General features: G+C 44.1%; 1 protein-coding gene across 1 annotated transcript in view; it reads left to right on the forward strand.

Moving 5' to 3' along the window:
* Positions 1 to 52: 52 nt before the first annotated feature.
* LOC124018976 (phosphorylase b kinase regulatory subunit alpha, liver isoform-like) overlaps positions 53 to 18,751 on the forward strand; it is a 42,318-nt gene continuing 23,619 nt past the window's right edge. Inside the window, exons 1-20 of the mRNA XM_046334306.1 lie at positions 53 to 475; positions 637 to 728; positions 4,794 to 4,952; positions 5,710 to 5,757; positions 5,930 to 6,105; positions 6,446 to 6,527; positions 8,752 to 8,832; positions 9,011 to 9,109; positions 9,883 to 10,029; positions 11,226 to 11,279; positions 12,207 to 12,329; positions 12,595 to 12,690; positions 12,905 to 13,012; positions 13,122 to 13,200; positions 13,557 to 13,691; positions 13,788 to 13,897; positions 15,041 to 15,185; positions 16,444 to 16,522; positions 16,693 to 16,832; positions 17,014 to 17,184. Of these exons, the coding sequence (XP_046190262.1) occupies positions 651 to 728; positions 4,794 to 4,952; positions 5,710 to 5,757; positions 5,930 to 6,105; positions 6,446 to 6,527; positions 8,752 to 8,832; positions 9,011 to 9,109; positions 9,883 to 10,029; positions 11,226 to 11,279; positions 12,207 to 12,329; positions 12,595 to 12,690; positions 12,905 to 13,012; positions 13,122 to 13,200; positions 13,557 to 13,691; positions 13,788 to 13,897; positions 15,041 to 15,185; positions 16,444 to 16,522; positions 16,693 to 16,832; positions 17,014 to 17,184 (2,110 nt within the window). The 5' untranslated portion in view covers positions 53 to 475; positions 637 to 650. The remainder of the gene's footprint in view (positions 476 to 636; positions 729 to 4,793; positions 4,953 to 5,709; positions 5,758 to 5,929; positions 6,106 to 6,445; positions 6,528 to 8,751; positions 8,833 to 9,010; positions 9,110 to 9,882; positions 10,030 to 11,225; positions 11,280 to 12,206; positions 12,330 to 12,594; positions 12,691 to 12,904; positions 13,013 to 13,121; positions 13,201 to 13,556; positions 13,692 to 13,787; positions 13,898 to 15,040; positions 15,186 to 16,443; positions 16,523 to 16,692; positions 16,833 to 17,013; positions 17,185 to 18,751) is intronic.

An 18,751-nucleotide genomic window follows, 5' to 3' on the forward strand; every position in this document is an offset into this window, starting at 1 on the left:
ATGATGCCGAGGTGATACAAAGACCACACGAAGTAAAATAGAAAGCAAAGCCGAAAACAAACCAGGCACCGTTTGTTGGTTTAAATCGAGATCTATGTTATGTTAAAAAAACATAACAGATTCTAACAATAATTCATATATGTAATAACCAACTCATCTTCTCTACGTTGGCTGCTCTAGCGCCCCCTTTATGGCAACTGTATACCGGACATTCTGTCCACATCAGGAAGAGGAGAGGCACATTGAGAGACCGAGAGAGAAGCAGTAATCTGTTACATGTGAAGGAATGGTGTATGTTGAGCTAAAAACACCTCTGCGACGTGAAGTATTCGGTCATATTTTGACACTGATGCTACTGCGCTGGAGCAACTAGGAGTTTTATGAAATGCGTTGAATGGATGTGGAATTGTTAGCTGCTACTGCAAAGCTGTCAACAGCGATATTTATGCATTGCACAATAACTGATGGGTTCAAGGTAGGTGACTTTCTATACACAGTAATGTTATTTGATTACAGCATACGGCAGTACTTTTACTATTGCGAACGCTTCAAATGTAGTCAGGACCCACGACTACTGTACCCTACTATAAATGATCCTGCTCTAACTACCTGTCTGTCATCATTTCACATTGACAGATAGAGACGGCAACATGCGGAGCCGCAGTAACTCAGGTGTGAAGCTCGATGGATTCGCCAGGCTCGTTCATGAGACTATTCTATGTCACCAGGTATGTTTCATTATATCACGTACCACTGCCAGACATAATGTCACGTTATGTCATGCGAATAACATTCGTACAGTTACCATTTGCAATGAAAGAAGTCATGCACAATAGGTCTAATGATATTGATACCTCAGTAAAATCCCCACAGTAGGCTAAATGTCTGTTACTTATCCTTAGAAAGCCTAGAGTCAATAGCTCTCTGTTTTTAAATGGGCAAACTGTCCTGGCGCGGACTCCCTAAAATAAATAAAAGCTTGGACAAAGGTCAACTTAAAATAGAGAGAGAACATAGAAAGTATTTGTCTTATCTACTCTACTTGAGGTCAGTCAACAGTCTTTCTCTCTCTCTCTCTCTCTCTCTCTCTCTCTCTCTCTCTCTCTCTCTCTCTCTCTCTCTCTCTCTCTCTCTCTCTCTCTCTCTCTCTCTCTCTCTCTCTCTCAATTCAATTTCAATTTAAGGGGCTATATTGGCATGGGAAACATATGATAAACTAAAGTGAAATAAAAAATGAACAGTAAACATTACACTCACAAATGTTCCAAAAGAATAAAGACATTTCAAATGGCATATTATGTCTTTATACAGTGTTGTAACGATGTACAAAAGGGAAAATAAATCAACATAAATATGGGTTGTATTTACAATGGTGTTTGTTTTTCACTGGATGCCCTTTTCTTGTGGCAACAGGTCACACATCTTGCTGCTGTGATGTCACACTGTGGTATTTCACCCAATAGATATTGGATTTGTTTTCAAATTCTTTCTGGTTCTGTGTAATCTGAGAAAAATATGTGTCTAATATGGTCATACATTGGGCAGGAGGTTAGGAAACTGAGCTGCACTTCCATCTCATTTTGTGGGCAGTGTGCCCATAGCCTGTCTTCTCTTGAGAGCCATGTCTGTCACAGTGGTCAGGTATTCTGCCACTGTGTACTCTCTGTTTAGGGCCAAATAGCAATCTAGTCTGCTCTGTTTTTTGTTAATTCTTTCCAATGTGTCAAGTAATTATCTTTTTTGTTTTGTCATGATTTTGTTGGGTCTAATTGTGTTGCTGTCCTGGGGCTCTGTGGGGTCTGTTTGTGAACAGAGCCCCAGGACCAGCTTGCTTAGGGACCTTCTTTTTTTAGCTTTATTTAACTAGGCAAGTCAGTAAGAAAATGTAATGGCTTTAGAAGCTAATTGACATAATTTGAGTCAGTTGGAGGTGTACCTGTGGATGTATTTCAAGGCCTACCTTCATACTTTGCTTGACATCATGGGAAAATATAAAGAAATCAGAAAAACCTCAGAAAAACAATTGTAGACCTCCACAAGTCTGGTTCATCCTTGGGAGCAATTTCCAAAAGCCTGAAGGTACCATGTTCATCTGTACAAACAATAGTACGCAAGTATAAACACCATGGGACCAGTCAGCCATCATACCGCTCAGGAAGGAGACGTATTCTGTCTCCTAGAGATGAACATAATTTGGTGCGAAAAGTGCAAATCAATCCCAGAACAACAGCAAAAACCCTGTGAAGATGCTGAGGAAACAGGTACAAAAGCATCTATATCCACAGTAAAACAAGTCCTATATTGACATAACCTGAAAGGCCGCTCAGCAAGGAAGAAGCCACTGCTCCAACACCAACATAAAAAAAGCCAGACTACGGTTTGCAACTGCACATGGACACAAAGATGGTACTTTTTTTTGAAAAATAGAACTGTTTGGCCATAATGACCATTGATATGTTTTGAGGAAAATTGGGGAGGCTTGCAAGCCGAAGAATACCATTCCAACCATGAAGCACGGGGGTGGCATATATATATATATATATATATATATATATATATATATATATATATATATATATATATATATATATATCTCTAGTGGCCAGCTACAGTGCATTTGGAAACTATTCAGACCCCTTAACTTATTCCACATTTTTCTATGTTACAGCCTTATTTTAAATATATTTTTTCCCCTCATCAATCTACACATCATACCCCATAATAACAAAGCGAAAACAGGTTTTTAAAAACAAAAATACCTTATTTACATAAGTTTTCAGACACTTTGCTATGAGACTTAAAATTGAGCTCAGGTGCATCCTGTTTCCATTGATCATCCTTGAGCTGTTCTTTACAACTTGATTGGAGTTCACCTGTGGTAAATTAAATTGTTATGACACGATTTGGAAAGGCACACACCTGTCTATATAAGGTCCCACAGTCGACGGTGCATGTCAGAGCAAAAACCAAGCCGCGAGGTCGAAGGAATTGTCCGTAGAGCTCCGAGACAGGATTGTGTCGAGGCACAGATCTGGGGAAGTGTACCAAAACATTTCTGCAGCTTTGAAGGGCCCCAAGAACATAGTGGCCTCTATCCTTCTTAAAGGAAAGAAGTAGAGAGCTGGCCGCCTGGCCAAACTGAGCCATCAGGGTAGAAGGGCCTTGGTCAGGGAGGGAACCAAGAACCCAATGGTCAGTCTGACAGAGCTTCAGAGTTCCTCTGTGGAGATGGGATAACCTTCTGCAGCACTCCATCAATCAGGCCTTTATGGTAGAGTGGCCAGACGGAAGCCCCTCCTCAGTAAAAAGCACATGGCAGCCCGCTTGGAGTTTGCTAAAATGCACCTAAAGGACCATGAGAAACAAGATTCTCTGGCTACCCAGACCCCTTTTTTACGCTGCTGCTACTCTCTGTTTATTATCTATGCATAGTCACTTTAACTCTACCTACATGTACATATTACCTCAACTAACCGGTGCCCCCACACATTAACTCTGTACTGGTACCCCCTGTATAAAGCCTCCACATTAACTCTGTACCGGTACCCCCTGTATAAAGCCTCCACATTAACTCTGTACTGGTACCCCTGTATAAAGCCTCCACATTAAGTCTGTACCGGTACCCCTGTATAAAGCCTCCACATTAACTCTGTACCGGTACCCCTGTATAAAGCCTCCACATTGACTCTGTACCGGTACCCCTGTATAAAGCCTCCACATTAACTCTGTACTGGTACCCCCTGTATAAAGCCTCCACATTAACTCTGTACCGGTACCCCCTGTATATAAAGCCTCCACATTAACTCTGTACTGGTACCCCCTGTATAAAGCCTCCACATTAACTCTGTACTGGTACCCCCTGTATAAAGCCTCCACATTAACTCTGTACTGGTACCCCCTGTATAAAGCCTCCACATTAACTCTGTACTGGTACCCCCTGTATAAAGCCTCCACATTAACTCTGTACTGGTACCCTCTGTATAAAGCCTCCACATTAACTCTGTACCGGTACCCCCTGTATATAAAGCCTCCACATTAAGTCTGTACTGGTACCCTCTGTATAAAGCCTCCACATTAACTCTGTACCGGTACCCCCTGTATATAAAGCCTCCACATTAAGTCTGTACTGGTACCCTCTGTATAAAGCCTCCACATTAACTCTGTACCGGTACCCTCTGTATAAAGCCTTGCTTGTTATTCTACTGCTGCTGTTTTAATTATTTGTTACTTTTATTTCCTTTTTTTTTTAAACTTGTCTATTTTTCGCTTAACACTTTTAAAAAAATGATTCTTAAAGCATCGTTGGTTAAGAGCTTGTAAGTAATCATTTCACTGTAAAGTCTACACCTGTTATATTTGGCACATGTGACATACAATTTGATTTGATTTTATGAAACCAAGATTTGGCCTGAATGCCAAGAGTCACATCTGGAGGAAACCTGGCACCATCCCTCCGGTGAAGTGTGGTGGTGGCAGCATCATGCTGTGGGGATGTTCATCAGCGGCCGGGACTGGGAGACTAGTCAGGATTAAGGGAAAGATGAACAGAGCAAAGTACAGAGAGATTCTTGATGAAAACCTGCTCCAGAGCTCTCATGACCTGAGACTGGGTTGAGGGTTCACCCTGCAACAGGACAACGACCCTAAGTACACAGCCAAGACAATGTACAGTAGGAGTGGTTTCGGGACAAGTCTGTGAATGTCCTTGAGTGGCCCAGCCAGAGCCCAGACTTAGATAGATATCTATCTACCTGCCTGTCTAACCTGCCTGTCTAACCTGTGTGTGTCTCCAGAACCCAGTAACAGGCCTGTTGCCCTGCAGTGTCCAGCTGCCAGATGCCTGGGTGCGTGACAATGTCTACAGCATCCTGGCGGTGTGGGGTCTGGGGATGGCTTACAGGAAGAACGCTGACCGGGATGAGGACAAGGCCAAGGCCTACGAACTGGAGCAGGTGACTGGCTGGCTCCCATCTCACAGCATGTCAAAATAGTGTTGTGTCCTCCATACTTACTGTACTGTGTGATCTGTGTTGTGTCCTCCATACTTACTGTACTGTGTGATCTGTGTTGTGTGTCCTCCATACTTACTGTACTGTGTGATCTGTGTTGTGTGTCCTCCTTACTGTACTTACTGTACTGTGTGATCTGTGTTGTGTGTCCTCCATACTTACTGTACTGTGTGATCTGTGTTGTGTGTCCCCCATACTTACTGTACTGTGTGATCTGTGTTGTGTGTCCTCCATACTTACTGTACTGTGTGATCTGTGTTGTGTGTCCTCCATACTTACTGTACTGTGTGATCTGTGTTGTGTGTCCTCCATACTTACTGTACTGTGTGATCTTTGTTGTGTGTCCCATACTTACTGTACTGTGTGGTCTGTGTTGTGTCCTCCATACTTACTGTACTGTGTGATCTGTGTTGTGTTCCCCATACTTACTGTACTGTGTGATCTGTGTTGGAAAGGGGGTCTGAGTAGTCCTTGACTGCAAGGACCTGACCTCATGACCACACTGTGTCAAAACAAGACATTCCTTTCCCGAAACATGTTAGTGTGTTCCATGCATGTTGTCCTATGATCTATGTTGTAGGCCACAGGCAGAGATTGGCATATTTCAGTCCTTGGAGTCCTGAATAGATAAACTTGGGAAAGCAGGAGTTACCGATCCCTGTAAGGTGTGGTAAATATCTATATTTGTATTATTCTACAGAGTGTTGTCAAGCTGATGCAAGGGCTGCTCCAGTGTATGATGCGACAGGTGGGTTACCGTGGTTACTGTCCCATTCCTTCTACCATGTAACAACACAGTCACTAGTATATGGCATAAGGGCAACAATGCACTACGCTGTGGGAGCATTTCTGTATGTGTTTCTCCCTTGGTCTGGCTGTGTAACAGCCTTTTCTGAGCATGTCAGTGTGTCTGACTACAGGTGGCCAAGGTGGAGAAGTTTAAACACACTCAGAGCCCTAAGGACTGTCTGCACGCCAAGTACCACACCCCCACCTGTGCTACCGTGGTGGGGGACGATCAGTGGGGACACCTGCAGGTTGATGCCACCTCTCTGTACCTGCTGGTTTTGGCTCAGATGACTGCCTCAGGTACCGTGTGTGTGTGTGTGTGTGTGTGTGTGTGTGTGTGTGTGTGTGTGTGTGTGTGTGTGTGTGTGTGTGTGTGTGTGTGTGTGTGTGTGTGTGTGTGTGTGTGTGTGTGTGTGTGTGTGTGTGTGTCTGTGTGTCTGTGTGTGTGTCTGTGTGTGTGTGTGTGTGTGTGTGTGTGTGTGTGTGTGTGTGTGTGTGTGTGTGTGTGTGTGTGTGTGTGTGTGTGTGTGTGTGTGTGTGTGTGTGTGTGTGTGTGTGTGTGTGTGTGTGGTGGATCATGTCATTGTGAAATAACTTGACTGTATACCGGCTGGCGTTGTTCTTTATCACTGTCTGGTCTTCTCCAGGTCTTCTGTCATATCAACCCTGCATGAAGTGGCTTTTATCCAGAACCTGGTCTTCTACATTGAGGCTGCTTATAAAGTTGCGGTAGGTAATGTTCAAGGTCTGTTTGAGCGAGGTCTCTCTTCTTCTAACCTCACTAGCATACGACTTAGCAGGAAGTAATAGAAGTCTGAACAGTAATGGAGAGAGAAGCAATACTATACTGAAGATCAATAGGAATATCAGTAGAGGTAGTGGAGAGAGAAGCAATACTATACTGAAGATCAATAGGAATATCAGTAGAGGTAATGGAGAGAGAAGCTACTATACTGAAGATCAATAGGAATATCAGTAGAGGTAATGGAGAGAGAAGCAATACTATACTGAAGATCAATAGGAATATCAGTAGAGGTAGTGGAGAGAGAAGCAATACTATACTGAAGATCAATAGGAATATCAGTAGAGGTAGTGGAGAGAGAAGCAATACTATACTGAAGATCAATAGGAATATCAGTAGAGGTAGTGGAGAGAGTCAATACTATACTGAAGATCAATAGGAATATCAGTAGAGGTAGTGGAGAGAGAAGCAATACTATACTGAAGATCAATAGGAATATCAGTAGAGGTAGTGGAGAGAGAAGCAATACTATACTGAAGATCAATAGGAATATCAGTAGAGGTAATGGAGAGAGAAGCAATACTATACTGAAGATCAATAGGAATATCAGTAGAGGTAGTGGAGAGAGAAGCAATACTATACTGAAGATCAATAGGAATATCAGTAGAGGTAGTGGAGAGAGAAGCAATACTATACTGAAGATCAATAGGAATATCAGTAGAGGTAGTGGAGAGAGAAGCAATACTATACTGAAGATCAATAGGAATATCAGTAGAGGTAGTGGAGAGAGAAGCAATACTATACTGAAGATCAATAGGAATATCAGTAGAGGTAGTGGAGAGAGAAGCAATACTATACTGAAGATCAATAGGAATATCAGTAGAGGTAGTGGAGACTATAGAAGGGTCGTGCTATAAGGAACACCTTACCAAACAATACTTTTTACATGGCTCATACAGTATATTGTAAAATCTCACACAGTGAACTTTCTGATTGGTTGGTAGAATAACTTTCAATACATTTCATTGGTCAACATGGGAACATATTTTTTTAGCTTAAAAGCGCCAACAGGTCAAAGGCCTGTGTGGTCAGCTACAACAGATAATTATAAACTAACAGGTGAAAACTACTTAACATAATTCAGTAACATAATGTCATAATTATTAACATAATGTCAACAGAGTATTTAATTAACATAATGTCAACAGAGAGCTGACATGGTACTGAAAAATAAACGGTTCAACTGGTCAACAACTGACATTTCTCATCCAGGAGAATGTGTCGTGGTTAGCGACTTCACTGACCAGAATACGTTTCCCATCCAGGAGAATGTGTCTTAGTTAGCGACTTCACTGACCAGAATACGTTTCCCATCCAGGAGAATGTGTCTTAGTTAGCGACTTCACTGACCAGAATACGTTCCCCATCCAGGAGAATGTGTCTTGGTTAGCGACTTCACTGACCAGAATACGTTCCCCATCCAGGAGAATGTGTCTTAGTTAGCGACTTCACTGACCAGAATACGTTTCCCATCCAGGAGAATGTGTCTTAGTTAGCGACTTCACTAACCAGAATACGTTCCCAATCCAGGAGAATGTGTCTTAGTTAGCGACTTCACTGACCAGAATACGTTTCCTATCCAGGAGAATGTGTCTTAGTTAGCGACTTCACTGACCAGAATACGTTCCCCATCCAGGAGAATGTGTCTTAGTTAGCGACTTCACTGACCAGAATACGTTTCCCATCCAGGAGAATGTGTCTTAGTTAGCGACTTCACCCGTTCCCCATCCAGGAGAATGTGTCTTGGTTAGCGACTTCACCAACCAGAATACGTTCCCATCCAGGAGAATGTGAATCTCCCCATCCAGGAGAATGTGTTTTAGTTAGCGACTTCACTGACCAGAATACGTTTCCCATCCAGGATAATGTGTTTTAGTTAGCGACTTCACCAACCAGAATAAGCAGATAGTCCAGAATCTCCCTGTCAACGTTGTTTGTTTCTGAGACGTAAGGAGTTAAAACAGAGGGCATACGTCCTACTGATGACTATTTGTGTAAATATATAGAATATACTGTATATACAGTATATATTGGATTAGGTCAAATAAAATTATATTTAGGTTCAAATTAAGGTCTTCAAATAGTATGATTTTAAACCTGGTTGTCATGGTAACTGGGTGTGTCTCTCTCTCTCTCTCTCTCTCTGTGCAGGATTATGGAATGTGGGAGCGAGGGGACAAGACCAATCAGGGGATCCCAGAACTGAACGCCAGCTCTGTGGGGATGGCCAAGGTACTGACGCTTTAGATGTAATGCTTGTCCTATATGTAACAATGATAATACATCGTCTCCTTTTACGTCTCCAATCGTATCTTAACTACCATATCTAGACTCATAACAGTCCTCTTATCGCAACACAGCTACTATATCTAAACTCCTAAAACAACAACATGTTGGGTTTTATGTTCAGGCTGCATTGGAGGCCATTGATGAGCTGGACCTCTTTGGGGCTCATGGAGGACCCAAGTCTGTCATTCACGTTTTGCCGGACGAGGTGGAGCATTGCCAGGTACTGTGATAAACATGTCCTATCTTCTCTAGTCTGGTGAGGGCAGTGTCCAGTCTGGTTTAATCTTCTCTAGCCTGATGAGGGCAGTGTCCAGTCTGGTTTAATCTTCTCTAGCCTGGTGAGGGCAGTGTGCAGTCTGGTTTAATCTTCTCTAGCCTGGTGAGGGCGGTGTCCAGTCTGGTTTAATCTTCTCTAGCCTGGTGAGGGCAGTGTGCAGTCTGGTTTAATCTTCTCTAGCCTGGTGAGGGCAGTGTCCAGTCTGGTTTAATCTTCTCTAGCCTGGTGAGGGCAGTGTGCAGTCTGGTTTAATCTTCTCTAGCCTGGTGAGGGCAGTGTCCAGTCTGGTTTAATCTTCTCTAGCCTGGTGAGGGCGGTGTCCAGTCTGGTTTAATCTTCTCTAGCCTGGTGAGGGCAGTGTCCAGTCTGGTTTAATCTTCTCTAGCCTGGTGAGGGCAGTGTCCAGTCTGGTTTAATCTTCTCTAGCCTGGTGAGGGCAGTGTGCAGTCTGGTTTAATCTTCTCTAGCCTGGTGAGGGCAGTGTCCAGTCTGGTTTAATCTTCTCTAGCCTGGTGAGGGCAGTGTGCAGTCTGGTTTAATCTTCTCTAGCCTGGTGAGGGCAGTGTGCAGTCTGGTTTAATCAGATTATTTTGTAAACCTTAAAATTATATGTATGAAACTGACCATTGTCAGTCAGCTTTAATGATGTCTCCTGGCCGGTGGTGTCAGAATGGCCATCTGTCAGAAACTGACCCGTTTGTATTTGACCTCTCCAGGCTATCCTGTGCTCCATGCTGCCACGAGCCTCCACCTCTAAAGAGATCGATGCTGGTCTCCTGTCAATCATCTCCTTCCCTGCCTTCGCTGTGGAGGATGCAGACCTGGTCACCATCACTAAGACTGAGATCATATCCAGGCTACAGGTAGATAGGATCCTGTCTAGACTGGACCACAGATACAGTGAGATCATGTCCAGGCTACAGGTAGATAGGATCCTGTCTAAGCTGGACCACAGATACAGTGAGATCATGTCCAGGCTACAGGTAGATAGGATCCTGTCTAAGCTGGACCACAGATACAGTGAGATCATGTCCAGGCTACAGGTAGATAGGATCCTGTCTAGACTGGACCACAGATACAGTGAGATCATATCCAGGCTACAGGTAGATAGGATCCTGTCTAGACTGGACCACAGATACAGTGAGATCATATCCAGGCTACAGGTAGATAGGATCCTGTCTAGTCTGGACCACAGATACAGTGAGATCATGTCCAGGCTACAGGTAGATAGGATCCTGTCTAGTCTGGACCACAGATACAGTGAGATCATATCCAGGCTACAGGTAGATAGGATCCTGTCTAGTCTGGACCACAGATACAGTGAGATCATATCCAGGCTACAGGTAGATAGGAGCCTGTCTAGACTGGACCACAGATACAGTGAGATCATGTCCAGGCTACAGGTAGATAGGATCCTGTCTAGACTGGACCACAGATACAGTGAGATCATGTCCAGGCTACAGGTAGATAGGATCCTGTCTAGACTGGACCACAGATACAGTGAGATCATGTCCAGGCTACAGGTAGATAGGAGCCTGTCTAGACTGGACCACAGATACAGTGAGATCATGTCCAGGCTACAGGTAGATAGGATCCTGTCTAGACTGGACCACAGATACAGTGAGATCATGTCCAGGCTACAGGTAGATAGGATCCTGTCTAGTCTGGACCACAGATACAGTGAGATCGTGTCCAGGCTACAGGTAGATAGGAGCCTGTCTAGACTGGACCACAGATACAGTGAGATCATGTCCAGGCTACAGGTAGATAGGATCTTGTCTAGACTGGACCACAGATACAGTGAGATCATGTCCAGGCTACAGGTAGATAGGATCCTGTCTAGACTGGACCACAGATACAGTGAGAACATGTCCAGGCTACAGGTAGATAGGATCCTGTCTAGACTGGACCACAGACACACTATATGGGCTAGTTGATTCCCAGACTCAGATTAAGCCTCGTCCGGGACGGTGAAAGGATGTCAATGAGAAACCTCCATTGGCTAGGCTTAATGGTGCTCTAGAATGAGGTATCTAAATGACTCCGTTCCCTTCCCCAGGGACGCTATGGCTGCTGCCGTTTCATCAGAGATGGATACAGATGCCCAAGAGAGGTACTGTACAGATTTCTATGTTTTTCTCCTCACAGTGTGAAATAAACTCGATTTTCATCCAATGGTCTTGAATCTGCGCTGTAGCCAACAGCAGGCAGATACAGTGTGTGTCGGCTCGTCTACATGATGACATTATTATTGATTAAGAGTGAAAATATTGTTATTTGTCAAAACGGCAGCCAAGCATCGACCATCATGTCACCAGAATCAGACCCTGGATATTTATTGGAAAGGAGCATCAAGCTCATCACCACTTTCACCACCCTGTGAAGTTCATCATAACTTATTTCATCTGTAGCCTAATAAACTGCATGCTTTCCCGAGTCGTGGTGGGAGGACCACACAACATGTCATCCTGACACCAAGTTTACTTCCATATGATGGTTATTATGTCAATATACGTATGTACATAAAGGCGTTTCCACCTCCATTTCCTGCAGAGTACATTTTACTCACACAAAAAGGTGCCGCCATGTTGAACAAAGAAATGACCTGTTGGCATTTATAAAATGACAGCAACACGTCCTGTTTCCATCACAGCTGTCATGATGTAAACGTGGTTACAGATTAAACAGTAGAACTTAAAGGAAAAATACACGTAAAATCTGTTGGTATTTTTGTCATTCGTCCACAAAGTGTCACTTGTCACATCGTCATGACATCATCATGATGCGTTTTGCATCACATAAAGATGATGCGTTTTGCATCTATTGCATCTACTTCTTAAAAGTCCAATATCTTGAAAACTTGACTGCTGACAAACAAAACATTTTGGGACTGTATTAACAGTGAACTAATGGGAAAGAAATACCAAAAGATAGTCTTTTAGTGGGGTTTTCCTTGAACTCTCGTTTAAGGATTAGCCGTGTTCTTTTAGATGAGACATTGGGTGTAATATTTCCGTGTCTGTCTGTATGTCTCTCTCAGGACCCGTCCCGTCTCCACTACGACCCGGCTGAACTCAAACTGTTTGAGAATATAGAATGTGAATGGCCAGTGTTCTGGACCTACCTCATTCTGGACGGCATCTTCAACGGAGACCTAGTACAGGTGTGTGTGGCCGTGCTGGTTCCGTCCCTCTCCTCGTCCCGACCTAAGTTCCACCCTGAGACCCTCTGAGTACATCCACACCTGTCACCCACGAAGCATCGTTACCGGTCACTCCACAAAAGCTGTGTCCGTTTCAGAGCAAGGAAAACAGCTACCTGTAGGTCTGAGAGCGGGCGACGTCACCGAGCTATATGTCAGACCGCCAGACCACCCCAGGTCATGTGACTGTATGATGAACATGTCCTTTCCTGCTTCCTGTCTCCAGGTGCAGGAGTACAGAGATGCGCTGGGAGAAGTCCTGATCAGAGGGAAGCCCGGGATCCGCCTGATGCCTGAGCTCTACGCTGTCCCACCTGAAAAGGTATCACCATGACCCTTTTGAATACAACTTTATCGTCCGTGTGTAAATTGGAAATCGGTCTTTCTTTAGGGCACGTCGGCTTTACTCCTTGTGCCGATATGGGCATGCGGAGAGGTAACAGGTTACACTTGCTCCCTTTCTGAATCCTGATAAGTAACAACATCCCCTTCAACTAAGTGAGGAAGACCGTAACTGTGTGGTGTTTCCCCCCCAGATGGAGGAAGAGTACGGGAACCCTCACTCCGTGGACAGAGTGGCTATGGGTCAGTTACCTCACATGTGGGGACAGTCCCTCTACATCGTTGGTTCTCTGCTGGCCGAGGTACAAACCTTCTGTCGTCTTATAATAGTGATTCAGTCTCTGTCTCACCACAGTGAGGTGTTGGTTGGTGCTTTAGTTCTCTCTCTCTCTCTCCGTCTGTTCCTCCAAGGGATTCCTCGCCACTGGAGAGATCGACCCTCTCAACAGGCGATTCTCCACCAATTTCAAGCCGGACGTAGTTGTACAAGGTTTGCAGCATGTCTAATGTCCTCTCATGCAGGCTGGAAGACATTTGACATCCTTTAACTGGAGAAGTAATATACAGTTCTAGACTTGTTATTTAATTCACTCGTTTTGTTTAAGATCGTTTGCTCCGTGGTCAGGGCTGCCTATCTGAGAGAGTTTCCTTTCCCTTTTGAGTGTGTGTGTGTGTGTGTGTGTGTGTGTGTGTGTGTGTGTGTGTGTGTGTGTGTGTGTGTGTGTGTGTGTGTGTGTGTGTGTGTGTGTGTGTGTGTGTGTGTGTGTGTGTGTGTGTGTGTGTGTGTGTGTGTGTGTGTGTGTGTGTGTGTGTGTGTGTGTACACATTGTGTGTACACATTGGCAGTGTGTGTGTTAGCGGAGTCGAAGGAGATCCAGGAGCTGCTGAAGAACGATGAAATAGAGGTCCAGACCATCGCTGAGGTCCAGCCCATCAGGGTCATGCCTGCTCGCATCCTCAGCCACGTCTATGTCAAACTGGGTACAGTTACAACTACTTAGAAAGGATTCGTAGAGCCTTCGTAGAGCCTTCGTAGAGCCTTCGTAAGAACTACATAGCTAATGATTTGTTTCACAGGAAACTGCAAGAAGTTGAATCTGAGCGGGAGGCCATACAGGCACATTGGAGTTCTGGGAACTTCGAAATTCTACGAGATCCGGAACCGTACCTACACATTCACCCCTCAGGTGACATTATTACCTTAAGACAGTAGAAGTCCTATCTCCCTAAATGCTCTTGTTTGTTAAGTCCTAATCTAGCACCTCTAGGGCTGTGTCCACAAAGCAGGAATCTGGTTAAAACCTGTTTTAAGACCTTTTTTTCTTTTTTTACTCCCAGCTCACAGTAGGTTTTAGGATGATGTTAAGATACTGCCCAGACAAACTCTGAGCCAGGAGTAAAATCAAGTCATGAAAGTTGATCTCAGCTGGTAATCACAACAATCAAAAGTATGGACACACCGACTCATTCAAGGAGTTGTCTTTACTTGTACTATTTTCTACATTGTAGAATAGTGAAGACATCAAAACTATAACATATGGAATCATGTAGTAACCAAAAAAGTGTTAAACAAATCTAAATTTATTTTATATTTGAAATTCTTAAAAGTAGCTGCCCTTTGCCTTAATGACAGCTTTGAACAGTCTTGGCATTCTCTCAACCAGCTTCACCTGGAATGCTTTTCCAACAGTCTTGAAGGAGTTCCCACATATGCTGAGCACTTGGTGGCTGCTTTACCTTCATTATGCGGTCCAACTCATCCCAATCCATCTCTATTGGGTTGAGGTCGGGTGACCTCAGTGTATATATATTTGAATACGGCCCCTGATTCTACCTTGATTAGCTGAATCGGGTGTGTTTGTGTAGGGCTGAATCGGGTGTGTTTGTGTAGGGCTGAATCAGGTGTGATTGTGTAGGGCTGAATCAGGTGTGTTTGTATAGGACTGAATCAGGTGTGTTTGTGTAGGGCTGAATCAGGTGTGTTTGTATAGGCCTGATTCAGGTGTGTTTGTGTAGGGCTGAATCAGGTGTGTTTGTGTAGGACTGAATCAGGTGTGTTTGTGTAGGACTGAATCAGGTGTGTTTGTGTAGGGCTGAATCAGGTGTGTTTGTATAGGCCTGAATCAGGTGTGTTTGTATAGGCCTGAATCAGGTGTGTTTGGGCTGGAGCAGTAGTGTTGGCCATCTCTCTCCTTTAGTTCCTGGACCAGCATCACTTCTATCTGGCTCTAGACAACCACCTCACTGTCTCTCCTCTCCTTTAGTTCCTGGACCAGCATCACTTCTATCTGGCTCTGGACAACCACCTCACTGTCTCTCCTCTCCTTTAGTTCCTGGACCAGCATCACTTCTACCTGGCTCTGGACAACCAGATGATAGTGGAGATGCTAAGGACGGAGCTGTCCTATCTCTCCTCCTCCTGGAGAATGACCGGACGCCCTACCCTGACTTTCCCCATCACACACAGCATGCTGGGTAAATACCCTCCCCTTCCCCATCACACACAGCATGCTGGGTAAATACTCTCCCCTTCCCCGTCTGATAGAGGAAAATATAGTTTAGATGATCAATTATGTATACTTTAATGATTAGAACCATTCATGCTAATACTATTATGTTATGATTTGAAAAGTATGGGTTCTTAATTGTACTGTTACTGAAAATGTAAGCAGAAATTAATTGTGTCTGTGTCTCCTGGGAAATTTTAAAGCAGAGATAAGATAGTACTTCAAACAGATAAGAATGTTTTGGTTGGATTCCATTAGCAGAGAGAAGTATATCCTTTAGGCAGGTTAGAATGTAGTTTATGAGGGGAGTGAAACTATCTCCAGGACCGAATACTACGCCATTGTAAGACTGGGAGAGGGGGTGTAACTGATGACGTCATTTTATGTCTTCTTCAGATTTAAAATGTAATGTTCTTTGTATTTTGGGTCAGTACTCATCAAGAATAAATGCTGAACTTGTTTTTTAAGACTGGTCTCTTGCTAATTCATGCAAATGATAAACTTACAACTTATCATGAATTAGAAATGAGTGCGAATTTAATTGGTTTTGGCAATAAAACATAAGGGAATTAAAAATTCCTCTATCACCGTCATACACAGCATGCTGGGTAAATACCCTTCCCTTCCCCGTCACACACAGCATGCTGGGTAAATACCCTCCCCTTCCCCGTCACACACAGCATGCTGGGTAAATGCCCTCCCCTTCCCAGGCATGCACAGCATGCTGGGTAAATAACTACTCCTTCCCCATCACACACAGCATGCTGGATAAATAACTACACCTTCCCCATCACACACAGAATGCTGGGTAAATACCCCTCCCATTCCCCATCACACACAGCATGCTGGGTAATCATTCTGTGTTGTTTGTGTTACTTCTGGACTAAACATTTATTTAAATGGGGCGGCAGGGTAGCCTAGTGGTTAGAGCGTTGGGCTAGTAACTGGAAGGTTGCAAGTTCAAATCCCGAGCTGACAAGGTACCAATCTGTCATTCTGCCCCTGAACAGGCAGTTAAGCCACTGTTCCTAGGCCGTCATTGAAAATAAGAATTTGTTCTTAACTGACTTGCCATAAAAATTAAAATGTAAAAATTTAAATAAATAAATAAAATGGGATTTCAAGGATGAATCTGTGTCCAGGAAACTGACTCTTGCTGGGAAACTACATTCTGTATGGGACAAACAAGGTTTATTGATTGATCATGTTTCCCTTGTTGTTTCCAGTGGATGATGGTGAGAGCATCGACCCGTGTATTCTGTCCACTCTGAGGAAGCTGCACGATGGATATTTCGGAGGGGCAAGGTCAGACTGACTCTCTTCCATTTCTAAGGTCACTCATCTTAAGAGAGATCTCTGGATATTTACAGAAGGAAATACTAGGCTCCACTATTTATGTCACTACATCACCTGGTTGTGACAGTTTCAGTGATGTCCGATTTGGTTCCATTCCATCTTGTGTGTTTTTTTTGCAGGGTTCAGATGGCAAACATCTCCAGCTTCCAGACTACCTCGTTCCACACAGAGCTCAGCTTCCTCGACGGAGACACCGATGACGACCTGCTGGACAATGAAGAAGATGAGGAAGACGAAGAAGAAAGTTATGTCCCCTCAGGTACGTCAGCCGTGGTGTGCTGTGTGTGTTTATGTCTGTATAGGTTATTGGTGTGTGTTTGTATTTGTGTTTGTGTTTATGTCTGTATAGGTCATTGGTGTGTATTTGTGTTTGCATGTTTGTGCTTGCGGTATGTAATATCATATTGCTGAGTCTACATTTAACTCCCGCCCCCCTCCAGGCAGCTCCAAGGACATGTTTGACCACTACCTCAGCCAGCTGATGCAGAGCACAGCCACCAAGTGTCATCTCCCTCCCATCCAGAGGGGGCAGCACCACGTGTTTAGTGCTGAACACACCACCAGAGACATCCTCTCCTTCATGGCCCAGGTCCAAGGCCTCAACATGCCCAGTAAGTTATCATCACATTTACTGTTTGTTTATTCATCAAGTATTAGGTTTAGGGTTATGTATGGGACTCTGTTGGTTTCTACTGTATGGTTGGGACTCTGTTGGTTTATACTGTATGGTTGGGACTCTGTAGGTTTCTACTGTATGGTTGGGACTCTGTTGGTTTCTACTGTATGGGTGGGACTATGTAGGTTTCTACTGTATGGTTGGGACTCTGTAGGTTTCTACTGTATGGTTGGGACTCTGTTGGTTTCTACTGTATGGGTGGGACTATGTAGGTTTCTACTGTATGGTTGGGACTCTGTAGGTTTCTACTGTATGGTTGGGACTCTGTAGGTTTCTACTGTATGGTTGGGACTCTGTTGGTTTCTACTGTATGGTTGGGACTGTAGGTTTCTACTGTATGCTTGGGACTCTGTTGGTTTCTACTGTATGCTTGGGACTCTGTTGGTTTCTACTGTATGGGTGGGACTCTGTAGGTTTCTACTGTATGGTTGGGACTGTAGGTTTATACTGTATGGTTGGGACTCTGTTGGTCTCTACTGTATGGTTGGGACTCTGTAGGTTTCTACTGTATGGTTGGGAATCTGTTGGTTTCTACACTCTGTAGGTTTCTACTGTATGGTTGGGACTCTGTAGGTTTCTACTGTTTGGTTGGGACTCTGTAGGTTTATACTGTATGGTTGGGACTCTGTTGGTTTCTACTGTATGGTTGGGACTGTAGGTTTCTACTGTATGGTTGGGACTCTGTTGGTCTCTACTGTATGGTTGGGACTCTGTTGGTCTCTACTGTATGGTTGGGACTCTGTAGGTTTCTACTGTTTGGTTGGGACTCTGTTGGTCTCTACTGTATGTTTGGGACTCTGTAGGTTTCTACTGTTTGGTTGGGACTCTGTAGGTCTCTACTGTATGGTTGGGACTCTGTTGGTCTCTACTGTATGGTTGGGACTCTGTAGGTCTCTACTGTATGGTTGGGACTCTGTTGGTCTCTACTGTATGGTTGGGACTCTGTAGGTTTCTACTGTATGGTTGGGACTCTGTAGGTTTCTACTGTTTGGTTGGGACTCTGTAGGTTTTTACTGTATGGTTGGGACTCTGTAGGTTTCTACTGTTTGGTTGGGACTCTGTAGGTTTCTACTGTATGGTTGGGACTCTGTAGGTTTCTACTGTATGGTTGGGACTCTGTAGCTCTCTACTGTATGGTTGGGACTCTGTAGGTTTCTACTGTATGGTTGGGACTCTGTAGGTTTCTACTGTATGGTTGGGACTCTGTAGGTTTCTACTGTATGGTTGGGACTCTGTAGGTTTCTACACTGTTGGTTTCTACTGTATGTTTGGGACTCTGTAGGTTTCTACTGTATGGTTGGGACTCTGTAGGTTTCTACTGTATGGTTGGGACTCTGTAGGTTTCTACTGTATGGTTGGTACTCTGTAGGTTTCTACTGTATGGTTGGGACTCTGTAGGTTTCTACTGTATGGTTGGGACTCTGTAGGTTTCTACTGTATGGTTGGGACTCTGTAGGTTTCTACTGTATGGTTGGGACTCTGTAGGTTTCTACTGTATGGTT

This window comes from Oncorhynchus gorbuscha, unplaced genomic scaffold (assembly GCF_021184085.1).
Source record: "Oncorhynchus gorbuscha isolate QuinsamMale2020 ecotype Even-year unplaced genomic scaffold, OgorEven_v1.0 Un_scaffold_592, whole genome shotgun sequence".
In the NCBI taxonomy this organism is placed as follows: Eukaryota; Metazoa; Chordata; class Actinopteri; order Salmoniformes; family Salmonidae; genus Oncorhynchus; species Oncorhynchus gorbuscha.